The sequence below is a fragment of the Manacus candei genome, unplaced genomic scaffold (genome assembly GCF_025592945.1).
Source record: "Manacus candei isolate 608988 ecotype Guabito, Panama unplaced genomic scaffold, ASM2559294v1 h1tg000040l, whole genome shotgun sequence".
Taxonomy (NCBI): domain Eukaryota; kingdom Metazoa; phylum Chordata; class Aves; order Passeriformes; family Pipridae; genus Manacus; species Manacus candei.
Genome location: NW_026138088.1, coordinates 569,966 through 586,518, shown reverse-complemented (window position 1 = coordinate 586,518; position 16,553 = coordinate 569,966). Strand labels below are relative to the sequence as shown.

The 16,553-nt window shown below is 43.8% G+C and overlaps 1 protein-coding gene across 1 annotated transcript; it reads left to right on the top strand.

The window, feature by feature from the left end:
- Positions 1-859: 859 nt before the first annotated feature.
- On the top strand, positions 860-15,156 carry DHX8 (DEAH-box helicase 8). The gene is made up of 23 exons (XM_051794821.1): positions 860-1,001; positions 1,347-1,432; positions 2,036-2,108; positions 2,461-2,546; positions 3,171-3,280; positions 3,386-3,697; positions 3,995-4,139; positions 4,619-4,822; positions 5,307-5,394; positions 5,721-5,818; positions 6,337-6,484; positions 6,805-6,986; positions 7,391-7,585; positions 7,789-7,974; positions 8,470-8,680; positions 9,008-9,189; positions 9,884-10,024; positions 10,301-10,456; positions 11,266-11,403; positions 11,820-11,948; positions 12,969-13,165; positions 13,307-13,486; positions 14,005-15,156. Exons 1-23 carry the CDS (start codon positions 890-892, stop codon positions 14,222-14,224), a joined length of 3,579 nt encoding a protein of 1,192 aa, XP_051650781.1. The 5' UTR covers positions 860-889; the 3' UTR covers positions 14,225-15,156.
- Positions 15,157-16,553: the final 1,397 nt, after the last annotated feature.

The following is a 16,553-nucleotide window of genomic DNA, read 5'->3' as shown; positions in this document are numbered from 1 at the left end:
AAGGACAGGGATGCAATGCAGAAGCTGGTGACACTTTGAAGTGTAGTGTGGTTATTTGCTCGGATCTGTCAGGCTCAGCAGGACCCACGTTCTCTCTGTGTGTACCTTCGTAATTGGAATGTTAATGTGTTCTATAAATTAACAAAACTAAAACATCTGAGGAGGAACACTTTTATTGCAGATTGAAACGTCAAGCGTGAGATGCTGTTCCCTTTAGGTTACTTTTTACTAGGGTTTAGATATGCTGTATGCTCAGGCTTAAGATATATTTCTGTCAGCTTTGTATATTTTGTTAATGGATGCATGGTATAATTTATAATACATTCTATAGAGCACACGTGGCCTCTGCATCTTATTTCGGGCGAGCACTTCACGGGTGGCCGTGACTGGGGGGCCGGGGTGGGGGTCCTCCGCCTGCTCTCCCTGCCGAGAGCACATGCCCTGGGCCACCGCGGGGTTGGTTCGGCAGGAGCCGGGCCCGCGCTGAGACTTCTCATACGGTAACAGCCCCGGGGGAGCTCCCAGCGCTGTCCTGCTCTGGCCCCAGCACGTGGCTCCCGAACAACAATCGAGGTCCCTTCAAGCTCACCGTTCGCTGGGGAGGGGGGCGGAGGGAAAGCACCTTTCCGGCTGCGTTAAGGAAAAAGCCTTGACGCGACCGCGCCCCAGCCCCGCTGCTTCGGCCGGGCTGGCAGTCCGTTTAGCCCTCCTGCCCAGCAAATCCCTCCCGTGCCCGTGCGGGACGTCCCGCGGGGGCCGGGCAGGTCCCGCCGCCATGTCCCGGCCGTGTCCCCGCCCCGCCGGCTCCGCCCCCGGTACGTCACTTTACGTCACGACGCCACTTCCGCCGCGCCCCCGGAAGAGGCCGGGCCGGGTTGGACGGGGCGCTATGGCGGAGGTGGTGGCGGCCGAGGAGCTCGCCAAGCTCGAGTACCTGTCGCTGGTCTCCAAGGTCTGCACCGAGCTCGACAATCACCTGGGCATCAACGACAAGGACCTGGGTAAGTGCGGTGGGCGCGGCTTTTGGGGCGCTCCCTGTCATGGCGGCCGGTGTGTGGCGCGTTCCCGGCCCGACGGCAGCTCGGGGAGGGCTGTTGTAGCCCTGTTTCCGTCGGCCCGGACGCGTTTTGCGAAGGGGCTTTTCGATTTCAGACGATAAATTTTGCTTCAAAAAAAACTTGTGAGCCTGAGGAGTTGCTTCGGTCTGGGCTCCCGGGGAGGGTGGCTGAGGGGCAGCTCCCTCCGGACGGTGCCGCAGCAGAGCGGCCTGGCTGGTCCCAGAGCAGCTTCTGGCCCTTACACTGCCTTTTACTTATTTTTATTTACTTAATGCTTTTTCCTTGCAGCCGAGTTTGTGATAAGCCTTGCCGAGAAAAATACTACGTTTGACACATTTAAGGCAATTCTGCTAAAGAATGGTGCTGAGTTCACTGTAAGTGAGACCTGAACCCTGTGTTTTCCTTGTCCTAGTATATTTTATAGAGGTTTTTATTTTAGAGAGAGAGTTATGAGGAGTGATTATGAGTTTTCTTCAATTGGAAAACTATGTACTAATTAGCTTCTGAGTATTCCTGTCTCATCAACCCAAGTCTCCCTGTCCCTCCTTTTTTAAAAACTTTTGTAGCCTTTGGAAAGCATCCTCTTGAGGACTTGAAATGCTTATTGTCACATTGAGCATATAAAACATGGAAGAAGCAACTTTTGATGAAGGCAGGTGTCATAAGTCTTCCTGTGATGCTTAGATGCTGCGTTTATCACTTCTTCAGATGTAACTGTAGTTGAATTAAATAACTGATTAAAAATTACAAGTAGAAAAGTCACTCAAATGGAACTTGTCATAATTATTTTCAGGTTCAATTTATTACACCCTTTCAGGATGTACACGAAGTCCAGTGATACTTTCTAAAAAGCAGCTTGCATCTTCAGAATTGAGCTTTTTTATCTTTTGTCCTGATAATAAATCCCCACTTGTGCCTTCTAATAATGAAAAACAGCGTTGCAGTAATTTCTGAAACTGTTTTGTTATTATTTTCAGGATTCCCTCATCAGTAACTTGCTACGTCTTATACAGACCATGCGGCCTCCACCAAAACCATCCACGAGCAAAGGTATTGCAGAGCCAGTGGTTCAGTGTTTGGTGAGATTGAGGTAGTCACTGTTCCAGTCTTGTAAAGCAAATCTTATTGTTTCAATGTACATCCTGCTGCTGTTATTCTGAGTATAATGCTTAGAGTTTTTGTCTTTCTCATATTCACTGATAATCAGAATTTTCTTTGTGGTACTCCTTGAATTGAATGTCTGTAAAAACTGTATGAACGTTTGCATTTAGATGAAAATTAAACTTTAAATTCAATTAGAGAGAAGTCAAGAGTCAATTGTTCTCGCACTTCTAAGTTTTGAGTTTCATTGCTTGTTTTTGTTGTTTGGTTTTTTTGTTGTTGTTTTAAATCTCAAAATCAGAGCCGATCGTCAAACCCAAATCCGAGAAAGAAAAGTTGAGGGAATTGTATCCAGCTCTTTGCAGGCCAGACAATCCCAACATCAGGGTAAGGTCATCATTTCAGATTTCTTTTGTGATTATGTGAAAACTTAGAGGAGTTTTTATTTAATTTTTTTTTTTCAGTTAATTTCAATCTTTTCTCATGTTAGTATGAGTGTCTCCTGCTAATGCATGGACAAAAGTGAACTGTAAGAAATGAAATGTGGAAGAGGCAGAAGGCTGGTGTTACTGCACATTGTTCAAGGAGTAGCTGTTACAGCAATTGCCATGCTGATACTGTTTTGCAGAGTATCTGGAATATGACAGTCTTGTGACATGCACTTTGTAACCTGACATTTCTTACACGAATTCAAAGTAGTGATGGGTTACAAACTAGTTAAGAATTTTGGATATTCAGATGCTATTGAGGGACTTGCATTTTGCATTTCTGTAATAACTCGAGGTGTTAAGATGGAGCTCTTTTGTATAAAAGCAGAATTATCTCAATATTGTGGTGAATGGAGGAGAGCTTTATTACTTTTTTTTTTACATCACATGTTGTGTCTGATCTCTTTTTATCTCTCATTCTCTCTAAATAGATGCACATGTGATTATCCTTTCTGTATTCTATCCTTAATGATAAAAAGGCTTTTTATCAGCCTTTTTACAGAGCAGTTTTCTGTTCTTGCAGACTATGCTGGATGAAGATGATGTGAAAGTGGCAGCTGATGCCTTGAAAGAGCTCGAAGCTCTGATGCCTACTGCAGACAGGCAGGGCAAGCAGAGGGGCAGCGACCACCGGTACGTGTCTGGGGTGGCTGGGGAAGGGTCTTGGCCCCTGGCACTGCCTGCTCGCTCTTTCCTGAGGGGGAATGTCACTGCAGAGGGGTCATGTTTGTTTGTTAGGGTGAAGAAAAGGAAGAGGAGCCGAAGCCGTAGCAGGGACAGGAAGCGAAGGCACAGATCTCGCTCTAGGTCTCGTTCCAGAACCTGGGAGAGGAACAGGGGAAAATCCAGATACCGGTCGAGGAGCAGGAGTCGCAGCCTCAGCAGGGACCGTAAGGATCGGGAAAAGTACATGGAGAGGAGCCATGAGAAGTGGAGGGACAAGCACATTGACCGCCCACCACCTGAGGAGCCTTCCATCGGAGACATTTACAATGGCAAAGTCACCAGCATAATGCAGTTTGGGTGCTTTGTGCAGCTGGAAGGACTAAGGTACCTTCTGATGTTCATGGTAGAGCTGGTACTATTCCATCTGAGTTCTCTTTTCTGCTAGTAACTTAAAGAGGGCATGAGGCTACCAGAAGGCACGCTGGACTTTGACACCAAAATGAAAGACCGTTTCAGAAAAATAAATTTGACAGTGAAAAATTATAAAATTCTCGTTAAAAGAGACAGTTTATGAACATACACAGTTGACAGCAAAATATTGACAGCAAGTCTAGATTTTGAGTGATCTGAAGGACTGTCAGAGTAATAACAATGTCTCAAGTCTTCCTGTTTCACCCCCAGGAAGCGCTGGGAGGGCTTAGTCCACATCTCAGAGCTGCGAAGAGAAGGACGGGTTGCCAATGTTGCTGATGTTGTGAGCAAGGGACAAAGAGTGAAGGTCAAAGTGTTATCCTTTACTGGATCCAAAACCAGCTTGAGCATGAAGGTATGGACGTGCCAAAATTTTTAAAATTATGCGTATTTTTGCTATTTTTTACTCTTTTTGCTGGAAACTAATACATAGCTGTTCAAGTGGGAATTAAAACCAAGATACTGTTCTGTATTTAAGTGACCTATTACTTTACTCATTTGCTCTAAGTTCCTGGTTTTGATGTAATGTTCCTAACAATTGTTTGGCTTGATGTGATAGCTAAGAGGCAGGGCAAACCTCAAGCTGTTGCTGTTTGTCTTCCTTTTTCAGTAGGAGATAAGCTTCTCATTTTAAATTAAATCACCACTGTTGCCAAGGCAGAATAGAGTGTTCCAGACCTGGGGGTACCTGGCAATGCCAGCTGAAAAAAATAAAAAGCCTGCAAAACAACATTTTCTGTGAATGGCCTGTTATTGGCATTATGAAGCACCTAATAATAGCTAAGGAGAAGTGCAATATAGGTAGAACTGATCTGATTAATCAATCTAATGTAGGATGTTGATCAAGACACTGGGGAAGACTTGAACCCAAACAGGAGAAGAAACCTGATTGGAGAAACCAATGAGGAAACCTCCATGAGGAACCCAGACAGACCCAGTCACCTGTCCCTGGTGAACGCCCCGGAGGTGGAGGACGACAGCCTGGAGCGGAAACGCCTCACCCGGATCTCAGACCCAGAGAAGTGGGAAATAAAACAGGTGTGTGTTGCATTCAGGGAAATAGGATGCCAGTCAGTAAAATTGCCAGGGTGTTTCATGAACTAGGATACAGCTTCTGGATTGGTTGATTGTTTGTGTAACTTACACCTCACCTCTGAATTGCTGTCTTCTGGTTTGGGACTTTTAGCTTAGTTCTAGCTGTGAAATGAGCCCTGCTTGGAGCAGAAGGTTGGATCTCCATATGTCACTGTGACCTGTGGGATTGGGATCTTTATCCATTGACACTTAGGCTGTGTTACATTGTCAGTATAGTCCCACATAAACCATCTGCTTCATGCAGGTGCTATTTGGAATAAACAAAGGAGTGTTTGGTCAGAGGCTGGATGACTTGGGAAGAAGTGTGCCAGAATGTAGGACCTTTCCTTTGTTCCTGTCTTATGGGGATAGTGTTAGAACTGAGTTGTAGGTGTCAGTTATGTTTATTCATAGAGACAAATTCATGTTGTATTCATTCTGTTCCCAGATGATTGCAGCTAATGTGCTTTCCAAGGAAGAGTTTCCTGATTTTGATGAGGAGACTGGGATTCTTCCTAAAGTTGATGATGAAGAAGGTATTTCCCAGTAGTCTTATTTTTGTAAATTCATTGTGTTTCTGGATATGTTTTGATTCAAAAAGAGATTGATGATATGAATGACTATGAAGCATCTCACAATTTGCCATCATCTTACACATTTGGAACTAGGGTTGCTCTGGCTGTATTATTAGATGCATTTTGATGTGCCCTGTCTGTGAACTTTTATTGCAGAGTTTTCACTTTTAAAACTCTTTAAGTACCTCACAGTCAAGAATAAACAGGAAGCATTGTTTAAAGAGGCACTTTTATGTGCCTGGAAGTTGTTTAACTTTTCTGTAACAATTGTCACTTGTGGATTTTAGATGAGGACCTTGAGATTGAGTTAGTTGAAGAAGAGCCACCATTCCTTCGAGGTCACACTAAACAGAGCATGGATATGAGTCCCATTAAAATAGTAAAGGTAAGAGGTTTCCAGACTAAAACCAATGTGCTTGATTTAATGAAATAAATATTTGGGAATTTAACAGTCAATTTCCCACCTGTACTTTACTGAGAGCCCTGAAAAACATTTCCACTGAACTGAAGCTCCTTCCTAGTAAAGCTGAGTTCTTAATTGACTGGTGACATTGAAGTGGAATAATGGAACTGAAATGCCATTTCACCTAAGTGTGTCAGAACATACTTTCTCTTTTCTGCTTTTTTCTTATTTTTTGAAAGTTGAAGATGGTAAAGAACTTTTCATTGGTTGTGCCCATAATTCTTCTGACTGGACAGTGTAAGGATACTCCATATTAGTCATGACCATGGAAAGTCATGAGGCTAGGCTAATGGAAACATCCTGGAAATCTAGCAGGCAAAATTTAACATCTCTTAAAGCATCTTCAGAAGACGCTTCTAGAAGGACAGTGATGACAGAGAGATAATTGAAGTTGAAGGAATTGTAATACTTGAAATCTTAACTTTTTTCTTGCTTTCCAGAATCCAGATGGTTCCTTATCCCAGGCTGCAATGATGCAGAGTGCTTTAGCTAAAGAGAGGCGAGAACTTAAGCAAGCCCAGAGAGAAGCAGAGATGGATTCTATCCCCATGGGCCTCAACACACACTGGGTGGATCCTCTCCCTGATGGTATGTCTGAGCACAGGGGAGCTGTGCCTTTTCTGTGATACTTTAGCAAGTCAGGAGAAATGTCTTGATGCTGTGTTTGTCTGCCACACTTTAAAAAGAGAGTCAAAGAAGAAATGCTTTTCCACTGAAGTGGAAATAGGAATGTCAAGGGAAGTGTACAGGTATATCCTGTAATAGTGGGGTGTATACATGTAGTGACTTAAACATTTAAACACACAAATATAGAAGGTCTTGGATGATGGAGTGGTTGGAACAGGATCATCAGGGTCTGTGCTGTGTGAAGCTGGATGTAATGGTGAAATTGTTTATTTCTTTTCTAGTGGATGGAAGACAAATAGCTGCAAACATGCGAGGTATTGGGATGATGCCAAATGATATCCCAGAGTGGAAGAAACATGCATTTGGTGGCAACAAAGCTTCTTATGGTAAGAAGACCCAGCTTTCCATCATTGAACAGAGAGAGAGTCTCCCAATCTTCAGACTGAAGGAGCAGCTGATACAAGTAAGACTCTTGAAAAGGCATTCTAGCTTGAGCAAGCAATAACTTAAATATTCTTGGTTTAGCTTGTTGATCAGCTGGCTATTCACCTGCCATTTTAGGTGCAGAACCTTAGTTCACAGTATTTATTTTAAAGTATTATATCTGTATATTTTAATAAAGCTCCAGATATTTATTGATGTAAGTCAAAATTGATACTAGGATCATGTGGGCAAGGGATGAGTCAGCTGAATGATGGTTAAGCAGATTGCTTACTTGATCAGTAAGAATACTTGTATGATTTTTGGTCTGGGTCAACTGAAGCAAGAGCAAGAGCTCAACCTAGTCCTAGATAGACCATGCTGATTTTGTTTGGTCTGTTGGTTTTTAGAAATTTTGACAAGTGTATCTATTCTGACCTTTTCTAGGCTGTGCATGACAACCAGATTCTGATTGTTATTGGAGAGACAGGATCTGGGAAAACAACACAGATTACCCAGTACCTGGCTGAGGCAGGGTACACCTCAAGAGGGAAGATTGGATGTACTCAGCCTCGCAGAGTGGCTGCAATGTCTGTCGCAAAGAGGGTGTCAGAGGAATTTGGTTGCTGCTTGGGACAAGAGGTAAATTTCCATGTTGAAGAACAGGCCAAAATAAGCATGAGGAAAAGAGGAAAAATCAGTACTGGAGCTGGTTTACTTGTGTGTCCATGTGTCTGTTCTCTTGTTGGCTGTAAAATGAGTTTGGGGAATAATCAAACCTGGGAGTTAATAATGCTGATGGCTTGATTTTGTAGCTTCAGTTTCTGTGCAACTCTTCTTTCTAGGTTGGCTACACCATTCGATTTGAAGACTGCACCAGCCCTGAAACTGTCATCAAATACATGACAGATGGTATGTTACTGAGGGAGTGCTTGATAGATCCAGATCTGACCCAGTATGCCATTATCATGTTGGATGAAGCCCATGAAAGGACCATACATACAGATGTGCTCTTTGGACTCCTGAAGAAGGTAATGTTGCATTGGATTTTTACTGCTTCAGTGTTCTCTGTATGTTATGCATGGGTAGGAGGGCACAGGCAGAGGTGAGGTCACACAGGTTGGGTTCATTCATGTTCTGTTCTCCAAGAGTCTCTTCTGAAGTAGAGCAAATGCTCATAAGGGTTTGTCATCTGAATCTTTGTGGATGAGCCTCTGTGTGAAGACAAAGCAGGCAGAATGCAGCAGAAACAATGAGAATTTGCCATCCTGGATGTTCATAATGGTGGATGAGCAGAGGAGCATTCTTGCTTTGCTTGTCTTTTGCTGCCAAAGGCTTTCTGCTAAAAGAGGTTTGAAATGGGATCCCAGCAGTCAATTATCTGAAATTCTGGAATGAGCCACCCCCCCTACTCAGACATTAAACCACCTGATATTACAGGTTGTATTTCTCTGACTTTAGTCAAGTCCCATATGTTAATTGTTCCAATGGCAATAATGACTTGAGAACTTTTTGTCCTGCTCCAGACAGTGCAGAAGCGGCAGGATATGAAGCTGATAGTGACATCAGCAACACTGGATGCTGTGAAATTCTCTCAGTATTTCTATGAAGCACCAATCTTCACAATTCCTGGCAGAACATATCCAGTGGAAATTCTGTACACAAAAGAGCCAGAGACAGATTATTTGGATGCCAGTCTGATTACAGTAATGCAGATCCACTTAACAGAGCCACCAGGTGAGTGGAGAGTAGTCTTGGGTTATTGGTGATTGAAGGATCTGTGAGCAAAGTCTTTCTATAAGTCATGGATCATGTTAGTAACATGAGCAAAGTGCTGTCAGCACTATCCTCTCTTGTTTGCAAATAAAGTAACTAAAATGTTGAAAAAGTTGGGTGAAAGACTGAAGTATGTTGCCCCTGGTTCAGAGTTGTTGCCCAGAGGCTAGCAAAAGTTGGAGACCTTCTGCTTTAAGTGGAAAGGGTGAGGAATGGAAATATGTTAATGCAGGAATTATACTAAACAGAATTGATTCTGTGGATGTTTTTAATTTACTTCCTGTGTAGGTGACATTTTGGTGTTTCTAACTGGTCAGGAAGAGATTGACACTGCCTGTGAAATCCTCTATGAAAGGATGAAATCTCTAGGACCTGATGTTCCAGAGTTAATTATCCTACCAGTGTATTCAGCTTTACCCAGTGAAATGCAAACCAGGATCTTTGACCCTGCCCCACCAGGAAGCAGAAAGGTAATTTCATATACATGTGCCTTCATCTTCTGCTGATGCATTTCAGTAGTGGGGTGTATTACACTGCTTAAATTATATAGCTCTGGAGAAAAGATAACTTACAGCTTAGAGCATATTTTTGGTTGTGTACATGTTGAGTTATCTAAGCCTTTGAAAACGTGTATAAAAGCATCTGGTGTAGCAAAGCTCTGTGGGATGTTCATCATGTGTTATTTAATGCTGTCTTTAAAGGATATTAACTTTAGTTAATTTAAAAACCTGAAGTCTAAATGCAGTTTCTGTTGGATGGATGTAAATTTCCTCCAAGCAGCTACTGGATATCTAGAAATATATTGTCTGGAAGATTCTTCTCTAAATATGGGTTATGTTTGAGTGATAGGTAAAAATTCTCCCTGAAGTCGGTGCAGTCTGCTTACAAACTTAACATTTTTCCCTTGCTTTTAATTGTGTATTTTATCATGCTCTTTTCTCTTTCTGCCCAAACCTAAAACAAAGGTAGATACTTACAAGCTGTCCCTCTTTGTAGGTAGCAGTTCCTTCTCATGTCTGTGAATGCATTTCTCCTTTCATATTAAATGACAGTAATTGCACATAAAACAAACTGCTCATATCGTGCCAATGGAGGAAGTTGAGCAGTGTGGTTGGCTTGGCAACCTGACACAAAACTTGTGCTGACTTAAACTGTGGTTTACAGGTTGTCATTGCCACTAACATTGCAGAGACATCTTTGACTATTGATGGAATATATTATGTGGTCGATCCTGGCTTTGTGAAGCAGAAGGTTTATAACTCCAAGACTGGGATTGACCAGCTGGTGGTGACACCGATTTCACAGGTAGGCATTCTGTGTTTGGCTCCCCCTCTGAGTGTTGTGTATCCTGCCAATGTGACATCCAAGAACAGGGAAGCAAAGTGAGACAATGATAAAATCACATTTTTTGATAACTCCCTGAGGCTCCTTGAGGCTGTTCCTAAGGAATACATACTTTCCTGTGTTGTACTGAAAATCTTTCTATTACTACAAGTAAAATTGTGGATAATTAATCATTTCATTGTACTTCTTTTCACCTGTGCCAGTTTGCATCTGTTCACTGTTCACTGTTACCTTTAGGCTCAAGCAAAGCAGCGTGCAGGGAGGGCTGGGAGAACAGGCCCAGGAAAATGCTACAGGTTGTATACAGAGCGTGCATATCGAGATGAAATGCTAACCACCAATGTGCCTGAAATCCAGAGAACAAATTTGGCCAGTACAGTGCTTTCCCTGAAGGTATGTATTTCACCAACTCGTAGCAAGCCAATGTAAGTGTTTCAATAAGTGAGTCTCTTCCTTTGAGTCTCATGAAGTACTGCTGTAATTTTGTATTCTTCTAGTGAACAGAGGTATTTTGGAAGGAAGACTTCAACAAAAGCAATTCTCAGGCTCTGGGCTTGCTCCTGCATTTTTTTTATTGAGGGTTATTATGTTGGATATCCACAACATAAATCACAAGTCTCAGCTGCACAGGACAGTTAGTTGCAGGAGGCAGAAGAAACAGGAATCCTCAGAGCAGTAACATTGGCTGTGTAGGGTACATTTGTTGTTAACAGATGAGACACTGTTACACTGGGCTTAGATCTGCAAACTTGGGCATCTCTAAGTGTGTGCCATCCCTCCAAGAGTCTGCAAACTGGATTAACTCAGGAGCAGCTGGGAAACTTGCTGCCATTCTGCTTTCTGGGAACATACTTAGTGTCCGGTGGAGCTGCCAGGCCACACTGGTTTACAGGGTGGGAAGTCTTCAATTTCTTCTCAGCTGAATCATTTTGCTTGAGAGATGTATGGAACAGGACCAAAGGAACAGAGCAGAAAGCTGAGTGGTGGATGAATGCTGTGGGCTGGTGCAGGTTATTTCTAGTGCAGGAACACAGCTGTGTGTTCATGACTGTGCTTGCAGTCAGGGTGAGGACATGAGACCAGGCTTGGTTAAAGTTCTGTGGCACCTCAGTGTTTGATGACATTGCATCTCTGGCAGGAGTTTGGTGTCTTCCTTCCTTGTCAGTGTTTTAACTTGGGCTTTCTCCACTCCCTCTGTTCAGGCTATGGGCATCAACGATTTGCTGTCCTTCGACTTTATGGATGCTCCCCCCATGGAAACTCTCATAACTGCCATGGAGCAGCTCTACACCCTGGGAGCTCTGGATGATGAGGGACTGCTCACTCGCCTTGGGCGCAGGGTAGGCCAAATAAAATACCTTTTAGCACTGTCTGAGTTGCCAATATTTAGGGGATGACAGAGCAGTTATATCAGGCCTTGCCTAGCATTGTTGGTTTCCTTTTCCTATTATTCTCTTGTGTTTTGTTGGTAGCTTTTCATTTACCACAATTACATACCTACTGCTTTTTAAGGAGCAACTATTATTACTCCTTATTCATGGGGCTACTTTTATTAATGTCTAAAAATTTCCTGTAAGTGTTGGGATATTCTTGTGATGGTAAATACAAGCAAATAGTTTGCTTCATGCTTCAAAGTTATTCTGGGTCAAGCACACTGCTTTGGGAAGTAAGTATGCAAGAAAAGGCATTGCTTTCTTTTGCACTGAGAAGACTCAAGATTTTTCCATGGAGTGCCCTGAAAACATGTTTCTTGCAGATGGCAGAATTCCCCTTGGAACCTATGCTGTGTAAGATGCTGATCATGTCTGTCCACCTGGGATGCAGCGAGGAAATGTTGACGATAGTCTCCATGCTGTCTGTGCAGAACGTGTTTTACAGGCCAAAGGTGAGGCACTGAGCCAAGAGGCAGCAGTGTTACAGTCCAGATGGGTTTGGTGTGACTGCCTCAGGGGTTAGAGTGAGCAGAGTGGCCAAAAGAAACCTGTAACTTGGTCAGACCATTTGCTCCTGCATTACCTCTCTGATATGCCTTTTGGTTTAAGGACCTGTAGGCTGTGATGGTGGTAGTTTCTTTGCAGATGGGAAGGTAGAAGTGAGAAGTCTTATTCTCTTTTTTGCATTTTCCAGTAAACACATACAACCTAAACCAAGTCAGACCCATCTCTGGAGTTCAGATTGCCTTTGCATTTTCAGATACACAGAAAGTATTTCTTCATGGAAACCCTATCCTATGCTGCTTTCTTTTAAGTCAGCAAGCAACAGGCTCTACTGTGGTGGGATTCAGCAGCAGCAGGGTCCTCTTGAATCCATTATTTCTTCCTCATGGTGGCCACCTGCAGTGTAGTCTGTTAACTTCAGTTTTGATCCGTGTAGCTACAGTGTTTGATTAATGTTTTATTTACAGGTGGGAGAAATGGGAGAGGTGTGTGGGTCAGCAGGCTCAAACCTGCTGCTGCAGCACCTTTCTTGATGAGTAACTGAAGTTATTTCTAGAGCAGTAAAAAAACCAGCTAGTTCAACATGTGTATATGCTTCCTGCAGTATAAATGAGCCATTTACTTTGAAATGTTCTTTCAAAAATAGGTACTGAAATTGAATAAAACGTTTCAGTAAAAAAAAAATTGTTCATCTTTTATGATCAGGTCCTTGTCACTCACGGGAGAGTCTGCACGAGGTCTGTCTTTGACAAGGACAGTTCTAGGCTTTCCTTTTGACTCAGACCAGTCTCAGTGACCTTCAGATTTTCATCACTTGGTCCTTAGTCACTCACCACTCAACATTTTGTATCTTCTGTTGGTAGATTTAGATGTCATGGTATGAGTGACAAGGGCCCGACATCATTCGTGTTGCACAAGGATTGTCTCTACAATGTAGATATCTGATTCACGTGTGTCTTATGTGGTAGGATAAACAAGCACTTGCTGATCAAAAGAAAGCCAAGTTCCATCAGACAGAAGGTGACCACCTCACCCTGCTGGCTGTGTACAATTCCTGGAAGAATAACAAGTTTTCAAACCCCTGGTGCTATGAAAACTTTATCCAGGCCCGGTCCTTACGCAGGGCACAGGACATTCGCAAGCAGATGTTGGGCATCATGGACAGGTGAGCACGTCAAGGGGGACAAACAGTGACTTTGCTTCTTATTGTTCTTACCTTGTAATAAAATTTTGGTAACCCGATGTTGGCGGCCGCACCCAAATCTGGAGAACCCAAACTTTTTTCTCTCTAACTCTCGTCTGGCAGGCACAAGCTGGATGTGGTGTCCTGTGGGAAGGCAACAGTTCGGGTGCAGAAGGCCATCTGCAGTGGCTTCTTCAGGAATGCAGCAAAGAAGGATCCCCAGGAAGGTTATCGGACACTCATTGACCAACAAGTAGTTTATATCCACCCATCCAGTGCTCTCTTCAACAGGCAGCCAGAATGGTGAGGGAGGCAATAGCATGGAGTTTTCTGTTTCTTTTCAGACTTTATAACAGAGGAAGTTGCAGTGTGCACTGTTTGTGAAGTACAGATCTGAGCAGAGGTTGCTGATTTCTCAGCAATGAGCAGAGTGAGAAAAGTTTCAAGTCTGCTTTTGGCTCTTTCTGCTGCTAAACTTAGTGCCCGTGCAGAGATGAGACTGACTTTTGGAGCCAAGGCCAGGCCTGAAATCTGCAGTCCGTGTTTCTCTGTTGTGAAACTGAGTTTAGAACAGAGTGTTGAAGAGGGAAAAAGGGTTGTTTTAAATGGAATGAAGGAATTCTATGCTGAAGAGTAGTTGTGAAGTAAGAGGGGGGAAAATAGGGCTAGCTCTTCTGCATGGTCCTTTTGGAGCCTGCATTGGAGCTTATAAGGAGCCTTATGCTGAAGGAGATAAAGGAGCAAGCTTGGAACTCCAGCTGTTGTCTTGTTGCTTCTTGTTTGGAAAAACTGGTTTCCAGAGTTGCTGTCCCTTTTCACAGGGTGGTGTATCACGAGCTGGTGCTGACCACCAAGGAGTACATGCGGGAAGTGACAACGATTGATCCTCGCTGGCTGGTGGAATTTGCCCCAGCTTTCTTCAAGGTTTCTGACCCGACCAAGCTGAGCAAGCAGAAGAAGCAGCAGCGCCTGGAGCCGCTGTACAATCGCTACGAGGAGCCCAACGCCTGGAGGATCTCGCGGGCGTTCAGGCGGCGATGAGCTCAGCTCCCTGCCAACTCCTGCTGGTGTTACATTTGTGGGACTGTGACTTTTTCATCGTTGCCAGTGTCCTGGAGGACAAGACATTCCTGTGAAGCTCACCTGTGCTATGAACAGGTAATGAGCCCTGGCAGAGCAGGGGCACAGATGTGCTGCAGCTCCACAGGACGTGTCAGGCCTCTCAGAAGTGGGTCTTGGAGCACTTCGTTGGTCATTCGCCACTTAACAGACAAAACCTGAGACTTGGAAGTCTGGGCACTCAGCTGAACAACAACAAAAAGATGGTGATTAAAAACTGGCTGTTCACCAACCTGTTTTCTGAGTCACCAGGCACACAGAGGCTGGAATAGTTTGTTTCTTTACTCTGCTAAAAAGGATTTATTTCCACTTACGCTCTTGGACAGTGGCTGCTTTTTGGGAGCTACTTGTTTTCCATTTTTCCTATTTTATGCATTTTTCTGTTCATTGTAACTATTTGTCTCTTAACCAGGCTATCAGTGGTGAGATACTTAGGATCTGTGACTTTGGGATAAGGCACAAAAAACCTCTAGAAACCCAGCTAGAATGTCAGTTATATTTGGACAATGGCACAGTCTTATCCTTCATCCCCATCTCCTGGGTGCTGAAGGCTGGTGTGTCAGGGAGTAATTAGCACATTGCCTCTGCAGTTTGGCTCTGTCTGAGAAGTGGTTACAGATGTTTAGACTTCCTATACAGTGTGTCTGGTGTTTTATTTTCACTTAGAACGTTGACATCACTCACAACTGTTGGTTTTTTTAATAGAATGTGCTCTTACAGATAAAATGCCTGTAAAAGGTGCATAAGTTTCTTGTTTAAAAAGAAGTTGACTGCCCAGTGTGTGCTATGTCATGCCAAAGCTACCTGTAAATTATTTTTTCTTTGCTAACAAATGAAACATATTTGACTCCATAGCTCCAGAAACTCTAATTTTTTTTTTCCAAAGCTGGAACATTTGCTAAAATCATTGCTGAATCGAGGAGAATGAGGTTGGCTGGTTGTTTTTACAAAGTAAATTTGAAGAATGTTTCACATTGAAAAGTACCTATGTTGGAAACCTCTATCTGTGCAAAGGTGGGCAGGGATGTTGTTAAATGTCCTGAGCTTTCCTCTGATAATACATCTTCATAAAGAAGGATGTTGAGGTGCTGGAATGTGTCCAGAGAGGGGCAATGGAGCTGGGGAATGGTCTGGAACACAAGTCTGATGAGGGGCTCAGCCTGGAGAAAAGGAGGCTCAGGGGGGACCTTCTCACTCTCCACAACTCCCTGACAGGAGCCAGATGGGGGTTGACCTCTTTTCTCAGACACCCAGTGATAGCACAAGAAGAAGGAAATGGCCTCAAGTTGTGCCAGAGGAGGTTTTGGCTGGATATTAGGAAAAAATTCTTCATGGGAAGGGTTGTGAGGAATTGGTACAGGCTGCCCAGGGCAGTGGTGAAGTCACTGTCCCTGGAGGGATTTAAAAGACGTGTAGGTGTGGTGCTTAGGAATAAGCACAAGTTCTTCCTCAGTCTCTGGCTTATGGAAACCTCCATGGGAGTATTTTATAGGGTTGTGTGGGAGCTGCTTATCTTCCTTCTGGAAGCTCCTGGTCATTTTCAGGACCATCAGGAGAAAATTATGACTTCTCTCTTACCTCCACCATCTTTCCCATATCAGCTGCCTCTCAGTCAAGCTAAACTGGAAATGCAGAGTGTATTTATTGACTCCCAGCTCTCTGATCTGGTTATTATAAATCTCTGCCCTTTGGAGGTCACTGCCCCTCAATGCTGGGAACCTGATCTTGCTGATTCCCAGAACTGCTCTGCAGCAATTGATCTGTTGCCCTGACAGTACAAACCCAAGTGAAATGTGGAGCTAAGATTTCATCCAAATGTGAACCAGCTCCCTGAATTCCCGTTCCAGAAGATGTGTTGGGCAGAGGGTAGCCCCAAGAATACTGGATAAATGTAAAATCCATGGGAATCCTGCAGGTGGAGATAGCAAAGAAAAGCAAGCTGCCAGTCTCCTTTGTTAGAAACAGTGCTGCTGCAGGGTGCAGCCTCCAGAAGGCACAAATACTTCCCTTGAAGGGACTTCACTCTCTTGGTGTGAAAGTGCTTCTCCCTGTAGAGAGAGGCCCACATCAGTGGCTGTGCCCTGGCAGGGTGGTTGGCTCTGCAGCAGGGACAGGGTGCCACACTCCTCACTGTGTGCCCTGCACTTCCCTAGTCCTGCTCCCAGCTCTGCATGTAGCACATGCTCTCTTCCCCTGGAAGTGCTGCTGCATGAGACAGAGCTGAAGTTCAGGGAAAAGCTAATTAAAACTG